The 17,630-nt window shown below is 41.3% G+C and overlaps 2 protein-coding genes across 3 annotated transcripts in view; one reads left to right on the forward strand and one right to left on the reverse strand.

The window, feature by feature from the left end:
* MED14 (mediator complex subunit 14) overlaps window positions 1–8,707 on the reverse strand; it is a 67,186-nt gene extending 58,479 nt beyond the window's left edge. The window contains exons 1-3 of one of the 2 annotated variants that reach the window (XM_032842503.1): window positions 8,274–8,488; window positions 3,285–3,311; window positions 885–990 (exon numbers count right to left, since the gene is read on the reverse strand). In XM_032842503.1, the coding sequence (XP_032698394.1) occupies window positions 885–990; window positions 3,285–3,311; window positions 8,274–8,488 (348 nt within the window). Of the gene's footprint in view, window positions 1–884; window positions 991–3,284; window positions 3,312–8,273 lie in introns of both variants that reach the window. The other variant, XM_032842504.1, reaches the window with a different exon arrangement.
* Window positions 8,525–17,630, forward strand: part of MED14OS (MED14 opposite strand) — a 352,748-nt gene continuing 343,642 nt past the window's right edge. Inside the window, 3 exon segments of the mRNA XM_032842506.1 lie at window positions 8,525–8,713; window positions 8,853–9,226; window positions 14,003–14,176. Of these exon segments, the coding sequence (XP_032698397.1) occupies window positions 8,525–8,713; window positions 8,853–9,065 (402 nt within the window). The 3' untranslated portion in view covers window positions 9,066–9,226; window positions 14,003–14,176.

Below are 17,630 nucleotides of genomic sequence, written 5' to 3' on the forward strand. Positions count from 1 at the left end.
GGCTCAGGTCATGATCCCGGGGTCCTGGGATGGAGCCCTACATCGGGCTGTCTGCTCAGCAGGGAGACTGCTTCCCCCCTCTCGCTCTGCCTGCCTCTCTGCCTACTTGTGATCTCTGTCAAATAAATAAATAAATTAATAAATCTTTAAAAAAAAAAATCTCATCTGCCATACCCTATGCCCTGTGCTCACTAAAGGGTTTGGAGAATCAATAGATGAATAACAAACACATAAATGCTGTTACCAGATCCGTGACCTTGAAGAAGACATTTAGCTCCTAAGTACCTTACTCCCACATCTGTAAAACAAGAAGAAAATACCAACTCTGCCATACTCAGAGGATTTTGAAGAATCAAAAGGTAAAATTCAAGGAAATACTGTGCTTACTCTAAGGAAGCATACAAATGTAAAGCTCATTCCCCCCTATAGTTTGAGTCTCATATTTAATGTCTTCTAGAATAAGGATATCTCCAGATACGACTCTTTTTTCCTGCTTAGGTGATCAAATACTAAATTTCTACAGAAATATATTACACATTTTTAAAAAGATTTCATTTATTTATTTGAGAGAAAGAGAGCAAGAAAGCACCAGCAGGGGGTGGGGTGGGGAGAGGGAGAAGCAGGCTCCCCGATGAGCAGGGAGCTCTATGTGGGGCTTGATCCCAGGACCCCAGGATCATGAACTGAGCTGAAGGCATACGCTTACCTAACTGAGCCACCCAGGCTTCCCTACACATTTTAGTACAGAAATAGGATTACTCACTTAAGTACTCTCTCTTGAAAGAAATCAACAGATATAAATTAAAGCTAAAATTAGAAGCTATGTCTATAAGAAGTTAACATTCCAAAAAGTTACTTTATATAAAATAAAAAGTTTAACTCACCGCACATTTTTCCACCTTGCCAGCATTATTAGCCCACTTTACTAAAGCTAATAGTCGAACAAAGAGTTGACGTGTCCGGCTAGCAAACTGCACTATTTCTATTTTCCTATAAAATAAAACATTTCTTAATGAACCAACATTTTTGAAAAGAGTATTTCACAATTTACTTCATCTGGGCTAAAACATGAATCAATCTTTGTTTATAACCATTACGATGAAATGAAACACCTAAGTAAGGTATTTACCTAAATATGAATTATTGTCACATTTTGTATACTGCCTGCATTTTTTATTTTCAACTTCCAAGTAATAAGTTCAAAAAAATGTTTTAGCAATAAATCACAATCACATTTTTAAAATTTTTGCATAACAAAAAAGTTGTTTACTGAATTATGCCCAATTCACAGATACAAATGTATAATATAAGTTAACTAGGTCCCAGAGGAGAACAAATTAAGAGTCAGGAATTTCATAATTGAGACTATGAGTTATGTATTAGCAACCTTTTTGGTATGAGAAAGGAACTGAAACAGATCTTTACCAAAGCTTGAAACTGTCTCACTTCTACAAAAGGGCCCATTTCCCATCTTACAAGAGCATGATTTAAATACCTGAATAATCAAAGAACTATGCAACTCTTTACCAAACTAATTGCAGCAACAAATTTAGATATTAAATCATCTAAACAAAGTTAAAGTAAGCTGAGCACTAAAAATAAAAGCTTAGATGGTCTGTCCGTATCTATTTTTGTGCTATATGCACTACGATGCTTTTCTCGCAATACTCATCAGTATTTTTATCATCTCATAAAGCCTTAAAAGCTTTGTCAGTCAGTGTTAGCCAGACCTCTCAATCTCCAGTCAGCTATAAAACTGAAAATCACTTTTGTAATTTACCTTAAGATACTGAAAAAAACATTCCACAGGCCTGATGACAAGACCCAGCAGTACATCAACCTCCCTCCAAGTGGACTCTGACCTATATTAATCTCAGTACAGTTGCAATGGCCTACAGATCCAACCCACATCTCTGTATCTCACCAATAGCAACGCCATGAGGCAATGCACCAAAATAAAAGCTTTTGTTGAAGTATAATCCTGACTGAGGACTACAGAGTCTAAGTCCCAGCGAGAGCATGTGTGCATAGCCCACAAAAAACCCTGAAAAGGCTTCCTTAAGATCCAACCATCAATATGATTATTAGTAGTATGAAGAGAAGAAGCAAGGGCACAGATACAATTAAGACTCTTTGCCAGTGTCTATGAAGCATCTTAACAGACAAAACAAGCACAGCATCACAGGCAGGATTGGAGCACAGCAGAAATAGGAAATGTACGTTAAGAACTGGCACCATCTCAGGGCTGGGAGCCCCGGTACTGAAACTCCAACTCAGCAATGACTTACAGAGCACATGAGCTCTCTGCTCTTCTCCTAGAGCAAACATATCTGTATATTATTAACTTGGTTCCCCAAATGATCTCCTGTACTGGAAAGCAAACACCCACCTTTGTAAACTACTGTAACATGACTTTTTTTGACACCATGCAATCTCAGTGATCAGCAGCATGAGTCAGTTTTTCAAGGCCCAGCTTCCCTTCCAACCCGAGTGGACAGAAGAAACCTGGATTTACATTTCCTTCCTTTAAAAACTGACCAGCCAAACTATAACAAAGGTATGCTTTGATGGTCTCTCCCATCTCTACCTTTTTGATCCAATTCCATCAGAAAGATAGCTGGTGGTGGGGGTGGGGAGCAGAGTCACTAATAAATCTTCCCTAGTGACTTGGTATTTAGGAGAAAAAAAAAATAACCAAGGAGCATAAGTAGTGCCAGAGATACAGTCAAGTAGCCTATTCTATGGCTACAACTTAACTCTCCATCACAGGATTACTTTGAAACCTTAATATCCTGTTCCTTTCGCCTATGGAAACATTGGTGTTTAGTTATGTCTTAAGCCCCAAACTCCAACTCAATCAAAATTCTCTCAACTATGAAACAGCAATAGCAGTATGCAAATGTCAATTCTCTAAAGACATCTAATAGCTTCTTCGCAGCCCACTTTCTTAATTCAGTCTGTTCCTCAGCTTTTTCTATTAAGTTCTATACCTTCTACATTTTCCTATCCCCTTCAGGGACTTGACAACAAAGGTTTCTAGAACACAAGGTTCAGAGCTGGTCTACACCAAGAATGTCAAGGATGAGGAAATCACATTTCCCAGGGTTCCCTAAACAAATGGTGTGAAACATCACCCTAGGTTCTCTGGACCTAGGTTTCGGATCCACAGCCCTAACACCACCCCCCCCCACAACACTCACTCACTCTCTTTTTCTCTCTTTCTCACATACACTCTCATAGATATGCCAACACAGACACAGATTTAAGGTTTCTTTCATACTCACCTTTCCACATCAGATTTCCTTGGTAGTCTATAAGGTTAAAAAAAGAAAAAGAAAAAGAAAAAAGAAATTGACTAAATATACACAAAGCTTCATCAAAATATGATAACGGTCTTTATTTTGACTCTATTACATACCTTAGTGTTTCAGAAAAACTAGATAAATAGCCACTACAGGCTTATATGGCTACCTGATCTTTTTTATGGGTTTCTAGCAACAGGACTATAAGGGAAAAAACCAACAAAGGAACATTCCTCTCCATTCAAGATAGTCCAAAAGGTACTACACGAACCTCAAACATTTAAAAAGCTCACGTCTTACATTAAACACTACTATATCATAGAGTCAGAGAAAATACTCTTTTTAAAAAAAGATTTTATTTATTTACTTGACAGACAGAGATCACAAGTAGGCAGACAGGCAGGCAGAGAGAGTGGGGGAAGCAGGCTCCCTGCTGAGCAGAGAGCCTGATGTGGGGCTCAATCCCAGGACCCTGAGATCATGACCTTAGTTGAAGGCAGAGGCTCAACCCACTGAGCCACGCAGGTGCCCCGAATATATTCTTTTATTTTTTTTTTTGAAGATTTTATTTATTTATTTGACACAGAGAAAGAACACAAGTAGGCAGAGAGGCAGGCAGAGAGGGTAGGGGAAGCAGGCTCCCTGCTGAGCAGAGAGCCTGATAGGGGGCTCTATCCCAGGACCCTGAGATCATGATCTGAGCTGAAGGCAGAAGCTTAACCCACTGAGCCACCCAGGCACCCCGAAAATATTCTTTTAAAACCAAAACAGACACAGATGCAGAATACTAGCTGCTAGCTTGGAACCTTGCTTCCAAGCAATAATCTCTCCATGTTTTGTCGGGATGGGCAAAACTGGAAGCTAAGCACAAAAAAGAACCAGTGTCAGCCAAGGGTTTTACAGTAATTATGATGTTGCATGGTGGTTAGAGGTACATGATTACTTCTAAGCTCCAGTAAGGTTTTGATTTTTTGCTAGTTCTCCAGTACAATAGCCAGCAACCAATGTCACCGTTTTCCCTGTTAAATTATACCATTTAACACTCTCACATCCACTGATGCTTACAAAGGTCCTGATGTGCCTCCCGAATCACCGCATTTTGGAAACCTCTATCCCATGGCTCAGGATTCAATGGCCTGAGCAATTGTAAAGCCTCCTTTACATCTAATCCCTTCTCGAAGAAAACACACTGAGCCACTTCGATTCTCTTCTCCCACCCACAGGCCACAGGTGCAGAAAAAATAAAACCAGAGTTCAAGGTACAAGGAGGGGAAACTATCAAAATGAGCTCTGGCTTGTAGTTAACAACAATTCTGAGAGTAGACAGTGAGACAGAAGTTGAAATTATGATCCGGATGGTAAAGGAAACTAGGTAGAAGGTGGAAGGGCCAGCAGGATCAGATGAAGCAGAAATTAAGGCCTTATAAGACTGCAAGGAAAACAGCTATTGGCAAGTTCCTCTATACGTGAAAGCTCCTGAGAACACTCTTTTTGAGAAGCTACAACCCTTATCCTCAAGGGAGGGAGAGAATGATAACTATGGATGCTGATGTGTGCATAAGAGACAGAGAGAAACAAAAGAGGAGAGCCTTTGGGGGTGGGGGAGAAAGAACAGGAAACATTGTTCCAGCTCTTACCACCTGCCCCAGAGACCCTAAAAGGATCATCTCACGTAGAGGCGGTATCATTTCCGGGACAAAGATTAGTCTTTGTTGTTTGCATCCCTTTCCTCCCAATTCCTCCTAATCTATTTAAAATTCCTTTATGGATAACAAATCCACGATTTGGGGCAAAAGCCCCAAAATGCAAATTTTTGGAAGTAGCAGACATTTATTTACACTGACGTATAATAAGACAAGTTTACATAACTGAGATCCTAGCTTTTTCTAATTTTAATTAAAACAGGTTAAAGAAAAAAAAAGGAGTAGAACCTAATTCCGTAAGAAGTCAAGGCAGAGTGTAAACTCTTAGATGAGAGCATGTATGTTGGGGAGCAGGTGGGTGTAGATAAGCAGAAGGAAAAAAAAAAAAAACACCCAGAAATCTGTGGCCACAAACAAACCACTGAAATTGTCAAGGCAGTCCTTTTTACTTTCAATAGTTCACAGACAAGCATCAAATACAGCAAAAATAAGACTCTTAAAAAGTAGACCTAGCACACTAGTTTTACATCAATACATTGATTCTGACAGTTCCCACCTGGAACAAGGAAAAATACATGATTTAAGAACACCAAGGTAAGTTCCTAAACTAATTTTGGTTAGCACAAATCAAAAGAGAAAAGAGTTATTTTATATACCCAAGTATCAAGAGCAGGAAGGTATTCTCCCATTAAATCCTCCATGGTCTACAATGATAATTCTAACAATTCATTTGTTAATGTATTAAATCAATAAATACTTAGTTAATCCTCAACTATATGCCAAACTATGTTTTAGGCCCAGGGAACATACCAAACAAATAAGAATTCCCATCCTCATGGAGCTTCCAGTGGGGAGGGAGCAGATAATAAATTAAGGATACCCAGTAGCGATAAGAAAAAACAAAGCAGTAAGTAAAGAATAGAAGGCAGGGGCAGAATGCTTTTCATGGGTGGTCAGAGAAAGTCTTTCTGATAAGTTCTAGCTGAACAAAGACCTAAAGGAAATAGGAAAGCAAACCACACAGATTTCTGGGGGGAAAGCAAAGGCTCTAAGGTGGGAGTGTGTCTGGCACTATCAAAAAACATCAAGAAGGGTAGTGTGGCTGAAAGGGAACAAGCAAAGAGGAGAGTATTAGGTAATGAGGATAAAGAGTAAAGGAGGAGAAGGCATAGATAGACCACATGTCCTGGTTTGCCCAAGATAGTACTGGTTCATGCCTGTTGTTCCGACATTATTTTTTTTTAAATATTTATTTTAGAAGAGAGAGAGCATGGACGGGAGGGACGGAGGGAGAGAAAGAATCTCAGGTAGACTCCCCACTAAGGATGGAGCTCGATCTCATGGCCTGAGCTAAAACCAAGAGTCCGATGCTTAACTGACTATGCCACCCAGGTGCCCCCAACATTATTATTAAGAGCACCACCTTTTGTGCTCAAAAGTGTCCTGATTTGGACCTTTTACAGTCACTCCATATAGAGGTGACTATAAAACCTTTTTACCATAAGTGAGATAGAGACCCGCTGGAGAGTTGAGAGCAGAAAAGTTTCAAAAGGATCATCCTGGCTATTTTATGGATGACAAAAACTATAAAGGGGCAAGGGTAGCAGCAGAGATATCAACTGGCAGACTACTGCAGTTAACATGGGTGAAGGATTCACACTTGATAGAAATGTTGAAAAGTGGTCAAATTCCGAAGTCAGAGATGACAAGACTTGCTGATGTACTGGGTATGGAATTGGAAGAGGAATTACTCCAAATTTGTGGCCTAAGCCACAACAGGAAGAATGGGGATACTCTTTAGTGACATAGAAGAGGTTTGGGGGTGGGGAGATATATCAAGTAGAATTGACTGAAATGCCCATTAGGGCACATTACTAGGACATAAAAGTAAGCATCTGGATATAGAGTCTGGAGTTCAGTGGAGAGGTCTCTGCTGCAGACAGAAGTATGGGAATCATCATCACATAAAGGGTGCAGGATTAAAACTATACACTTACTCTACTGCAATAAAATAGACATTTTTCATAACTAAGTTGTAAAATAGAAAGAGCACAATATAATTCACAAATTTCTACAAATCCTCTATGAAAGAACAAATTATACAAATTACATAATCATTGAAAGCAGTTCTCAACATTTTTCCATAGCTATACATTGGGCAGGTGAACTTCACATATATGAAAATCTTTCATGAACACTCTTAAATTTTTATGAAATCCAATAGTAATTGGTTCAGAGAAGTATATTGCTAAAATGACACCTAATCACAACAGCTATTTGTTTCTCTTAAATAGACGGGGAAGCCTTCTTTCTGTCCCATTCGATGAAGTACCACATGTCAAAACTATGTGAGAATGTTTTACAGGAATAAGTGGAACCTATTCTAACTCCTTCAGTCATCTGCAAACAAATATTTTAAGTCTCTGGTAACAAATTACTATGCCACTTTACAGCCCAATATCTACGTATTAATGTATACGACTGAAAACACTGATCTGCAGTGTAACAAGATAAAAGATAAAAACTAAGTAAAAACTTAAAATTCTTATTTTTTCTGAACCTGGATTTTAAAATGAAAAACAGTACTTAAGGTATATATCCCCCCAAATTTTACAGTGTCTTTTCTTCACACACTTAAAATTAGTGTATTCTGATCCTATTTTGAAGGGATTAACAACCTAACCATGTCCCAAGGCATTTCACTGGTAACTTGGTGATTTATAAACTCCCTTCATACTCAAAGAAACAGTAACAGAAGATCAGTTACCATAAATCTTTCACTTACGCTAAACGCGTTAAGACTTCAAACACCCTCAAACATTTCAGGAAAAAAAAGCAAACCAAAATTTTGGATTAATTTATACACAACAGATCTCCTGAGTTCAAACTCTGGCAGAAACAATTACAACCTAAATTTAAAATGTACGTCTAAAACGCTGTAAAACAGATTTCCTGTCTTTAGGAATTCGAACATTATGTATTCCTAAACCCTAATCTTGGGCTTTCGGCTAAAAAGCTTCCAACCAAGAAATCAATAGGGTTCTGCTGGTAACTCGAGCAAAAACCCCAAAGATAAGATTTTCAGTGAGTCTAACAACATACAAAACTAACAACTCTCCGTTGCTTCATCTCCAGAAAGACCCCAAATGCAAACCGTTTCCTCCACCTCCTCTGAGCCCCAAGAGTTCAAAAATTCTAGACTAAGTAGCCCAGAGGAAAGGAGAAAGCAGCAGCCCCGTGGGGAGGTGCGAGCCTCTCTAAGCCGGTTGGGCGGGAAGCGGGGGGAGGGGGGGTTCTGGGGCGCAGGCATGGGTTTCGCGGCACTTACAGGTCCGTCAACACCATGAGCTCCGAGTAGGCCCGGTGCAGAAGAAATTCGATGAGGGTGCTCAGCCGGTAGCCCGGACTGGCCGCGGCTGCTGCGGCCGCCGCTACGGCGGCTCCGGGAGGAGGAGGCGCCGGGGCTGACGCGGGACCACCGCTGGCCCCGCCACCGCCTCCAGGCGGGACCAGCTGGTGGTTCTCCAACTGCACTGGGGCCATGGCGGCGCAGGGCCGGGCTTGGCGCAGCGGCACAAGATGAAGCCCTCGAGCCTCCCAGGCGCTCGGTCACCGCGCCTAAGTGGGCGCGGGCAGAGTCGCCACCGCCTACCGCCAGGCCGCCTCCGAACAGGAAGCCGTGCGCCGGCCGCGGAGGCCCGCCCCCATGTAGCGACGAGCCCGCCGGCCCCAGCGACTGGAGCGAGGGGAGGGGGAAGGCGGGGGAAGGCGGGGAGAGACGGGGAGAGGCGGGGAGAGGCGGGGGAGAGGCGGGGGGAGGCGGGGGGAGGCGGGGGGAGGCGGGGGGAGGCGGGGGGAGGCGGGGGAAGGCGGGGGGGAGGTGGGGAGAGGAGGGGGAGGCGGGGAGGGCGGGGAAGCGGGGCAGCCTCCGCAGAGAAGCTGCGCCTCCACAACGGATCAGAGGCCGCTTCGGCAAGCAGCCGCAGCGTCCATGTTGACGGCCCAAAGCGGAAGTCGTTAGGCAAAACGGAAGGGGAACCTGCAGGGGGACTTCCGACAGCAACCTGTGCTTTTTCTCCGGCTATCCGGCGCCGTAACGCTTGGGGGCGCGTGGGAGTGAGGCGGGGCCGACGCGCAGGCCCGGAAAGCGGAAGCGGGGGCCGCGCGTCACCGGAAGCGGGTGTGAGGGCGGGGCCGGCGACGTCACCGCGGACGTCAGTAGTTGCCCCGCCCTTGCCCTCGCCGCCCTTCGGTGCTTAAAAGGCTCCAATTTACTCTGAGGTATTTATCAGCGCTCCCCAGTGGGATGCAAATACTGCTGGGGAGGCTCTTTCCCAAGATGTTCGTGAGTTGTGGTTTTGGAATCGCGAAGAAATTGTAGCGGCTGTGGCCGCTCTTGTGGCTTCTCAGATCTTTGCTCCTCCCACAGTCTGCTCATGCGCCTTTCGTGGGATAGAAAACGTTTCCGTCATTTTTTTTTTTTTCTTAACTGTGGGAAAAGATGTGAGAAAATATGATGGGGGTTAAGAGCAGGGCTGCTGGCAGAATAACTTCACTTTAATGGAGTTGGACATACGCCGCTCTCGTTACCGACCCCGAAATTCTGGGAGTTCTACCACAGAAACAGCCCTTAAATCCTCTATCGCTGGTTCTCACTCGGTTCTTGTTCCTGCTCTTGCAGTAGACGCCCTGCCCTCCCAGGGTTCTTTTTCTATGCCCTACCTCCACTTTTCCCCTTCAAAATCCACGTTTAGTATTTTGCTTCCTGCTGAAAAATGGTGATTCAACTCTGCACGTTGGAATCGCGGGGCTTGGGGGGGGCGGGGCTTTAAAAAATACTTGTGCCACGCTCGTGGATTCAGCTTTAAGTGGTCTGACGTGAGGTCTGGGTTCGAGGTTTTTAGAAGCTTTCTTCCTGCAGCTAAGGTAGAAATCCACTGTTAATAAGCGTGAGTTGCTGCGACCTTTTTTTGAAACATCCTTTCGCAGATTTCCTCTTTGTAACTCTTAGGTGTAGGAGATGCCCTTGTTGTTCTTTAAGGTTAAAATACTTGTGTAATTCTCAGTCATTCTTGAAGGCCATTCACCTGTCTTCCGAAGGTGTAACCTTTAGAGTATAGTCGCTTGCTCCCTCTTTTGTGGCATTAAAGCACATTTACACGCACTATCATCATGGTACTCATCAAAATGCCTTAGGAGTACTTAGAACCCCTTACAGGTGCAGTTGCTGGAGGGCAGAGACTATTATTCCTCCCCATGCAAGTCACTCCAGGGAACAAACATTTTTATGTTAGCTAGAATGGTACCATTTCTTTTGCAGTTGTTTTGATGTTTTATTGAAGTTTGCCCCCCTTTCTGAAAACTATTGACTTGAGTTAAAAGAAAAAAAAAAAAAGCCGGTGGTCACATATTCAGGAAAGATAGGTTGTCCTACAAGATGGTCTTTAAGATCTTTTCTAATCCTCAGATTCTGATTCTGTGTGCTGTTGATAGAATTTTAGCTCTGCCTTATTGCATATATTAAACATAGTTATACGCCATGTCTTTTGTCATACATTCTATTTGGCAATAAGGTTCTACCTAGAGCAGTACAACCAACGTGCAAATAAAAGAAAAAAATTAATTGGATGGAGTGCTTTTAGAATAGAGAAAATTTCACCCACATCCATCAGATTAGATTCTATTGAAATTTCTGTGAGTTTCAATAGCTCTCTTTAAAAATTGAGGGGAGCCTGGCTGGCGCAGTGGGTTAGAGCCACTGCCTTCCGCTCGGGTCATGATCTCAGGATCCTGGGATTGAGCCCTGCGTGTCGGGCTCTCTGCTCAGCGGGGAGCCTGCTTCCTCCTCTCTCTCTGCCTGCTTCTCTGCCTACTTGTGATCTCTGTCAAATAAATAAATAAAATCTTTTAAAAAAAATTGAAAAGTACTTGTTAAAAAGGATATTCTAAAGGAAAACAGGGCAAAGATCAAGGAATAGAATCTTGAGAGGTGCAATGCTTGAATTCTTGGCAATAAGGGAGGGAATATAAATGAAAGCTCCTTAAAGAGGTGATAGCCCACCTCCCAACCTGATAGTATAGCCACTGGACATATATAGGAAGTGCTGGTGAAGAAATGAATGGGGAAGGAGAAAAATATTAGCATGTTTGGCTGAGTTACTAAAGGAATGACTCATCCAAATCACTTTTGGAAATCGTATAATTTATAATTTTAAAGCCTACACTACAATGTTTGGCACTGTAGTATATATACATAATTCTTTCATATTTTTCAATTGTTTCTCTATTTGGTCATCACGAGATTCTGTCACACTTCAGATAGTTTCAGAACTAGTAGCATGATATTTCCTTGGCTATTCAGTTGGTCCAAACACTTGACATCTTTCATGAAGTCAGTCTGATTTTAATAAAAGAAATTGATTGCAAAATATGGAGAAGTAAAAGAACATTTCCTTGTAAGCGCTCTTGATGGAAAAATGAAATTGTGACAAATATAGTTTCATTTTGAAGCATACAGATGCCCCTCAGACACAAACAAATGGGAAAGAAATTGAAAAGTAATTTTTTCTTTCTTTTTTTGAGATACTGCAGCCAGTTCCTCCAAAACAGCAAAAGCAGTAACTGCATTCATTCAAGAGTTGCTCCGTTCATGGTAAAGTTGAGGAAAAGAACTCACAATACTGTGACTATGGTCTGACCAACCTAGAAAAAATGAGAACACTTTAATTGTTTTGCCTGTAAAAGAAAACCCAAACATCTTACTGTGGTCTCCAAAGCCATTAACGGAGTGACCCTTGCCTGCCTCTCCACCACTATCTCCTACCACTCTTTCCTTCACTTACTATACCTGTAACCTCACTGGTTGTAGTACGTGCTATTTTCTGTAGTGTTAGGGCTTGTCCACTGTTTCAGATATGGGAAGCACTTGTTTCACAGCTCTTCACATGGCTGGCTTCTCATCCTTCCAGTATCAGCATAAATGAGAAAATCCTCAGGGAGGCCTCCCTTGACTGTATGATATTAGGAATATATAAGGAATTTCATTACCCTATTGTAGAAGCCAAACTGTATGAATGATCTTACCTGTCTCAGTAGAAGAATGGCTAAATAAATTACTGTATTTCTTTTTTTAAAAAAGATATGTTGATTTTAGAAAGGGAGAGCACGTGCACGTGTGAGCACGCCCTTAAGCAGGGGAAGGGGCAGAGGAAGAGGGAGAGAGAGTATCCTCAAGCAGACTCCCAGCTGAATGTGGAGCTGATGCAGGACTCAATGCCAGGACCCTGAGATCTGAAATAAGGAGTTGGTCACTTAACCTACTGAGCCACCCAGGTGCCCCAAATACTGTATTTCTATGCAACTGTCAAAATGAAGGAATTAGAACTATATGTACCAATGTGGATACATTTCAAAAACAATACTGAATGAAAACAGCAATCTTTTTGATACCATTTCTGTCCATTTTTATTTTTTTATTTTTTAAAATTTAAATTCCAGTATAGTTAACATACACTGTTATATTATTTTCAGGCATACAGTATAGTGATTCAACGATTTTATACATCACCCCGAGCTCGTCGTGACAAGTGTACTCCTTACTCCCCATCACTTATTTTATCCATCCCCCCCAACCACCTCCCCTCTGTTAACCATCAGTTTTTTCTCTATACTTAAGAGTCTATTTCTTGCTTTGTCTCTCTCTCTTTTTTCCTTTGCTCATTTGTTTTGTTTCTTATTTCTATCCATTTTTGAAGCACACAAAATAACACTGTATAATTTCATATATTATAGTCAAAGTAAACAATGTAAATGATGACAGCACTTTCAGGATGGTAGTTACTTACAGAGAGGGGGTAAGAGGTGAGGTGGTGCTTTATGGCTATTAGCTATTTGTTATATTTAATGGGTTTACTGAAGAAATACCTGAAAGAAATGTTACAATATTAGTATCTATTAAATCTGGGTAGGGAGAGATGATTGTTAATATATTCTGTACTTTTCAGTATTTTTAAAGATTTCATAAGTTGTTAAAGTTTAAAATGTTTCTGTTAGTATAATTTACACAAGCTGACATAACAACCCCCCAAATCTCAGTGACTTAACAAAGTAAAGTAAGAGTTTATTTCTTGTGCTTACAAAGTTCAGGAAAGATGTACCTGATGGAGAGGCCAATACTATTCTAAGCAGTAACCCAGAGTTCAGGCTCCTTTTACCTTGGGAAGCCATCATTCTAACAGTGAGATTTTTTTATGTCCACCCAAATTCCATTAGTCAGAATTAGTCACATGCCCCTTTTAAAGGCTAGGAGCTGGATCCATCCATGTTGTCTTAAGTGGCAAGACCTTTTTCTTTCTTATGCCTAGGTGATATTCCCTTGTATATATATTACATCTAATTTATCCATTCATCTATTAATAAACACTTAGGTTACTTCCATAACTTGGTTATTATATATAATGCTGCCGTGAGGGCCAGGGAGTGAGGGACAGGTGAAATAGGTGAAGGGGATTAAGAGGTACAAATTTCCAGTTGTAAATTGCAGAGATGAAAAGTACAGCATAGAGAATGTAGTCGATAATAATAGAACAATGTATATGGAGACAGATGGTGACTACACTTACTGTGGTGAGCATAGCTTAAGGTATAAAATTGTTACATTGCTGTGTTGTGCCCCTGAAATTAATATAACATGGTATATCAACTATACTTCAATAATAAATTCATTTTTTAAGATTTTATTACTTATTTTAGAGAGAATGGGGAGAGGAGCAGAGGGAGAGGTACAAACAGGCTCTGCGTGGAGTGCAGAGCCTGAGTGGGGCTCAGTCTCATGACCCTGAGACCATGACCTGAGCTGAAACCAAGAGTCAAACACTCAACCAATTGAGCCACCCAGGTGCCCCAATAATAAATTATTTTTTTAAATAAAGGCTAGGGAGCTGAGAAATACAGTCTTCTTGTGTGCCTAGGTAGAAAATGGAAATGGTTTGGTGAACAAATAACATTGTTTTTACCAGAAAATTAAAGTAGACTTTTCTCTCTTTTTTTTTTCCTTAGGGCACAGCCTCTGGAATCAGACCACTTAGGTTAAAATCCTAGCTTGACCACTTACTATCTGAATGCTCTCCAGCAAGTTATTTCAATTCTTGGGTCTCAAATTCCTCATCTGTAATAACAGTATTTACCTCAGAGGATGATTGTGAAGAATTAATGAGTTAACATTTGCAAACAGTAAGTGATCTATAAGTATTAACTACTACCATCATCATCACATAGGAGTAATAATTCTTGCGTTTGTTTTTTCACCTAATAACCTCTGAACTTACTGTCTTTTTCTATATTCATCTAGCTCTCTCTCTGATTTCCCCAGCACCAAGCATAGTGTGCCTAGCTATCTGGCCTAATGAATGAATGGGACAGGTATAGTCTTTCATTTATACATTGTAGTTCTATTTATATTGCATTCCTTTATCTGGGATTAAGAGTGACTTAACATATATTTATATGTGAAATGAAGCATCTAGGATTTCTGTGAAAACACTTTAGGGAAAAAAAGTGGGCAGATATAGATGAAATACAATTGGCAACGTGTTGAGAGTCATTTTTTTTTAAAAGATTGTATTTATTTATTTGAGAGAGAGAGAGTGAGAGAGAGCATGAGAGGGGAGAAGATCCGACGGAGAAGCAGACTCCCCGCAGAGCTGGGATCCTGATGCGGGGACTTGATCCCAGGACTCTGGGCTCATGACCTGAGCCGAAGGTAGTCACTTAACCGACTGAGCCACCCAGGTGCCCGTGTTGAGAATTATTAAAGTTGATGATGGATACATGGAAATTCCTCATCCTCTGTTCCTTCTCTTCTATAGGTGTGAGAATATGCATAATGAAAAGTTTTGAAAAATTGAAAACGGGTAGTCAACTAAAGGTCCAGATCGTTTTCTTTCCTAGTCAATAGCTTCTAAAATTTGTCTATTATATATAGATATATTTTAGAAGCTATTGACTAGCTAGACTAAAATATATATTAAATATATATTTGAGGGGCACATGGGTGGATCAGTTGGTTAAGCATCTGCCTTTGGCTCAGGTCATGATCCCAGGGTCTTGGGATCAAGTCCCACATCTTGCTCCCTGCTCAGCAGATAATCTGCTTCTCCCTCTCCCTCTGCCCCTGCCACCTGCTTGTGCTACTTCTCTCTCTCTCTCTCTCTCAAATAAACAACTAAAATCTTTAACTATATATATATTTAATATATCATATGTCATAAGTTATATATATATGATATATGTAGTAAATATATATTTAATTTTTCAGATTTTTAAAAAAACTTTATTTGAGAGAGAGACAAAGAGAGCACAAACAGGGGGAGGGGGAGAGGGACAAGGAGACTCCCTGCTGAGAGGGGAGCCAGATGTGGGGCTTGATCCCAGGACCCTGGGAACATGACCTGATCCTAAGTCAGATACTTAACTGACTAAGCCACCCAGGCACCCCATCTTTCAGATTATTAAAACATTTGTGTAATTTATAGAGTGTTTAATATTTAAAAAACTATCAGGAAACTTAAAATTGTACTTGCTTGTAAAAGAGATGAAAGTTTCAAATATTTTAACAACTTTGGTTTCAGGCCTTGAAAGAAGAATGTTTGCAAAGAGCTCTAAAAAAAAAAAAAAAAAAAAAAGAAAGAAAAGAAAAAGAAACTTATCCAAATATATAATCTTAAAAATTTCTAGCTGTGCTAAAATTCAATGTCTTTTTTCCACCTCACGATTACTTTTTAAAAAAATTTTATGGTGAGAACATTCAAGATGTACTCTCTTAGCAACTTCAAATATACAACACATGTTAACTATAGTCACCATGCTGTATACTAGATCTCCTGAACTTACTCATTTTATAGCTGGAGGTTTATAACATTTGACTAATATCTCTGCATTTCCCTTACCCCCGCCCCTGGCAACCACCAATCTACTCTTTGTTTCTGTGAATTTGGCTTCTTTGGATTCCCACACGTAAGTGTGATCATACAGTATGATCTTTGTCTTTCTGTGTCTGACTCACTTTACTTAGCATATTGCCATCAAAGTTTTATCCAAATAACAGGGTTTCCTTCTTCTTTTAATGGCTAATAATATTCCTTTGTGTGTGTGTACAGATAAATAGATACCATGTTTTTTAAAATCTGTTCATTCATCAACAGACAGGTTGTTTCCATGTCTTGACTGTTGTGAACGATGTCACAGTGAATATGGATACCTCTTTGTAAAATTCATTATTTTTTAAATGAGTAATTTCTAATGGGTGAACAAAGGAAAAATAAATAGAAAGAAGAAGGAACCCATTTAGAATATAGTTATACTTTTCATTAAGAGATAAAAATCTTATCTTGCCGTATTCTATCTTTATTAGGGAAGAACCCTGCTCTCTTGACTTCGAGGAGTAAACCTGCCATCCATAGGTGCTAAAAGTAGAACTTACGATCAGAGTGAGCCTCAGTGCCGCAGACAGCAGGGGTACCATCATGACAGCTCTGGTTCTCATGCCCCCAAGTCCCTTGGCATGATGTGATAGGACCAGATGGAGACCCTGTGCTCAGTGAGCTGCATCAAAACTGAGAAACCTGGGGCCCACGGTTCAACGCCTTAACTCTTAGCAGTCAGATTGAAACAAGATTACATTCGTGCAGGCATGAGGAGAGAGCTGAGATGTCAGGCCCGGCCGAGCACTTTGTTAGGGTACCAGGCAGAGCTGAATAGCCCTGCCATCCTGAGGGTGTCCAGCACAGCAGAATAGTTCCGATGTGGCCAAGCCCACATGAGTTCATAGCACAGGGATGGGATGACAAACCCAGCTGTAGGCTCATGGTGTCACTTGCAGCTGCTGCTTGATTCATACGAACCACGTGACTGTTTTGTGATACTGCAGTACTGGGTGAAGGGGAAAGGAAAGCTTTACATGTTCCCACCCCTTCTCCCCACCCCTCACACACGCCTTTGTAGGGATGAAGGTGTCCCACCATCAGGTATCAGGGTTATTGTTCCCCTTCCATGGCCATCTAGTTCATTTGGTCTAAGTCAGTAGCCACTATGTCTCTCTTCACTCAGCTAACTCCCACCTCCACCCAGACCTTCTTCCATTTCAGATGGGCACCATGGTAGAACTTGGTGGAACTTTGATGTCCTCTGTCATCAAGCAGGCTACTGTAGGAATTTTCTAGGGCTCATGAATTTCACCAACTGATTGTTCTCCTCATGGTCAGTGCTTTTCCACCCCAACAACTGAAACCAAGTGGTAGCAGAAGCAAAGATTATAGTCACCTCCCCCCTGTGGTCTAACTGCCACCTTAAGATGAAACCAGTCAGGCTTCCCAGGAACTAGGACCAGATGAGAAAAAGAGAGGAGGGACTAGAGAATCATAAATATGGAGTACCAAGTCTCCCGTTGTTCCCATCCTTTCAGTCCTGACCTTCCCTACTCAGATGTTCCAAAGGAGATGTTCCCTTGGAACTTGGAGTCTTGGAGACTGCATTCAGTCTCCTGGGTGTGGACCCTTTCTACAAGTGTCCACATGGGCTACATAGATGCCCTGTTGGGCTATAGCAATGGCTTTTCTGAGTTCACAGCCACACAGAAGGGTGTCTACTACACCAGTCAGTCATCATCTGGGTGGCTGACCTGAGAGCT

The sequence above is a fragment of the Lontra canadensis genome, unplaced genomic scaffold, assembly GCF_010015895.1.
Source record: "Lontra canadensis isolate GAN:19392208 unplaced genomic scaffold, GSC_riverotter_1.0 scaffold131, whole genome shotgun sequence".
In the NCBI taxonomy this organism is placed as follows: domain Eukaryota; kingdom Metazoa; phylum Chordata; class Mammalia; order Carnivora; family Mustelidae; genus Lontra; species Lontra canadensis.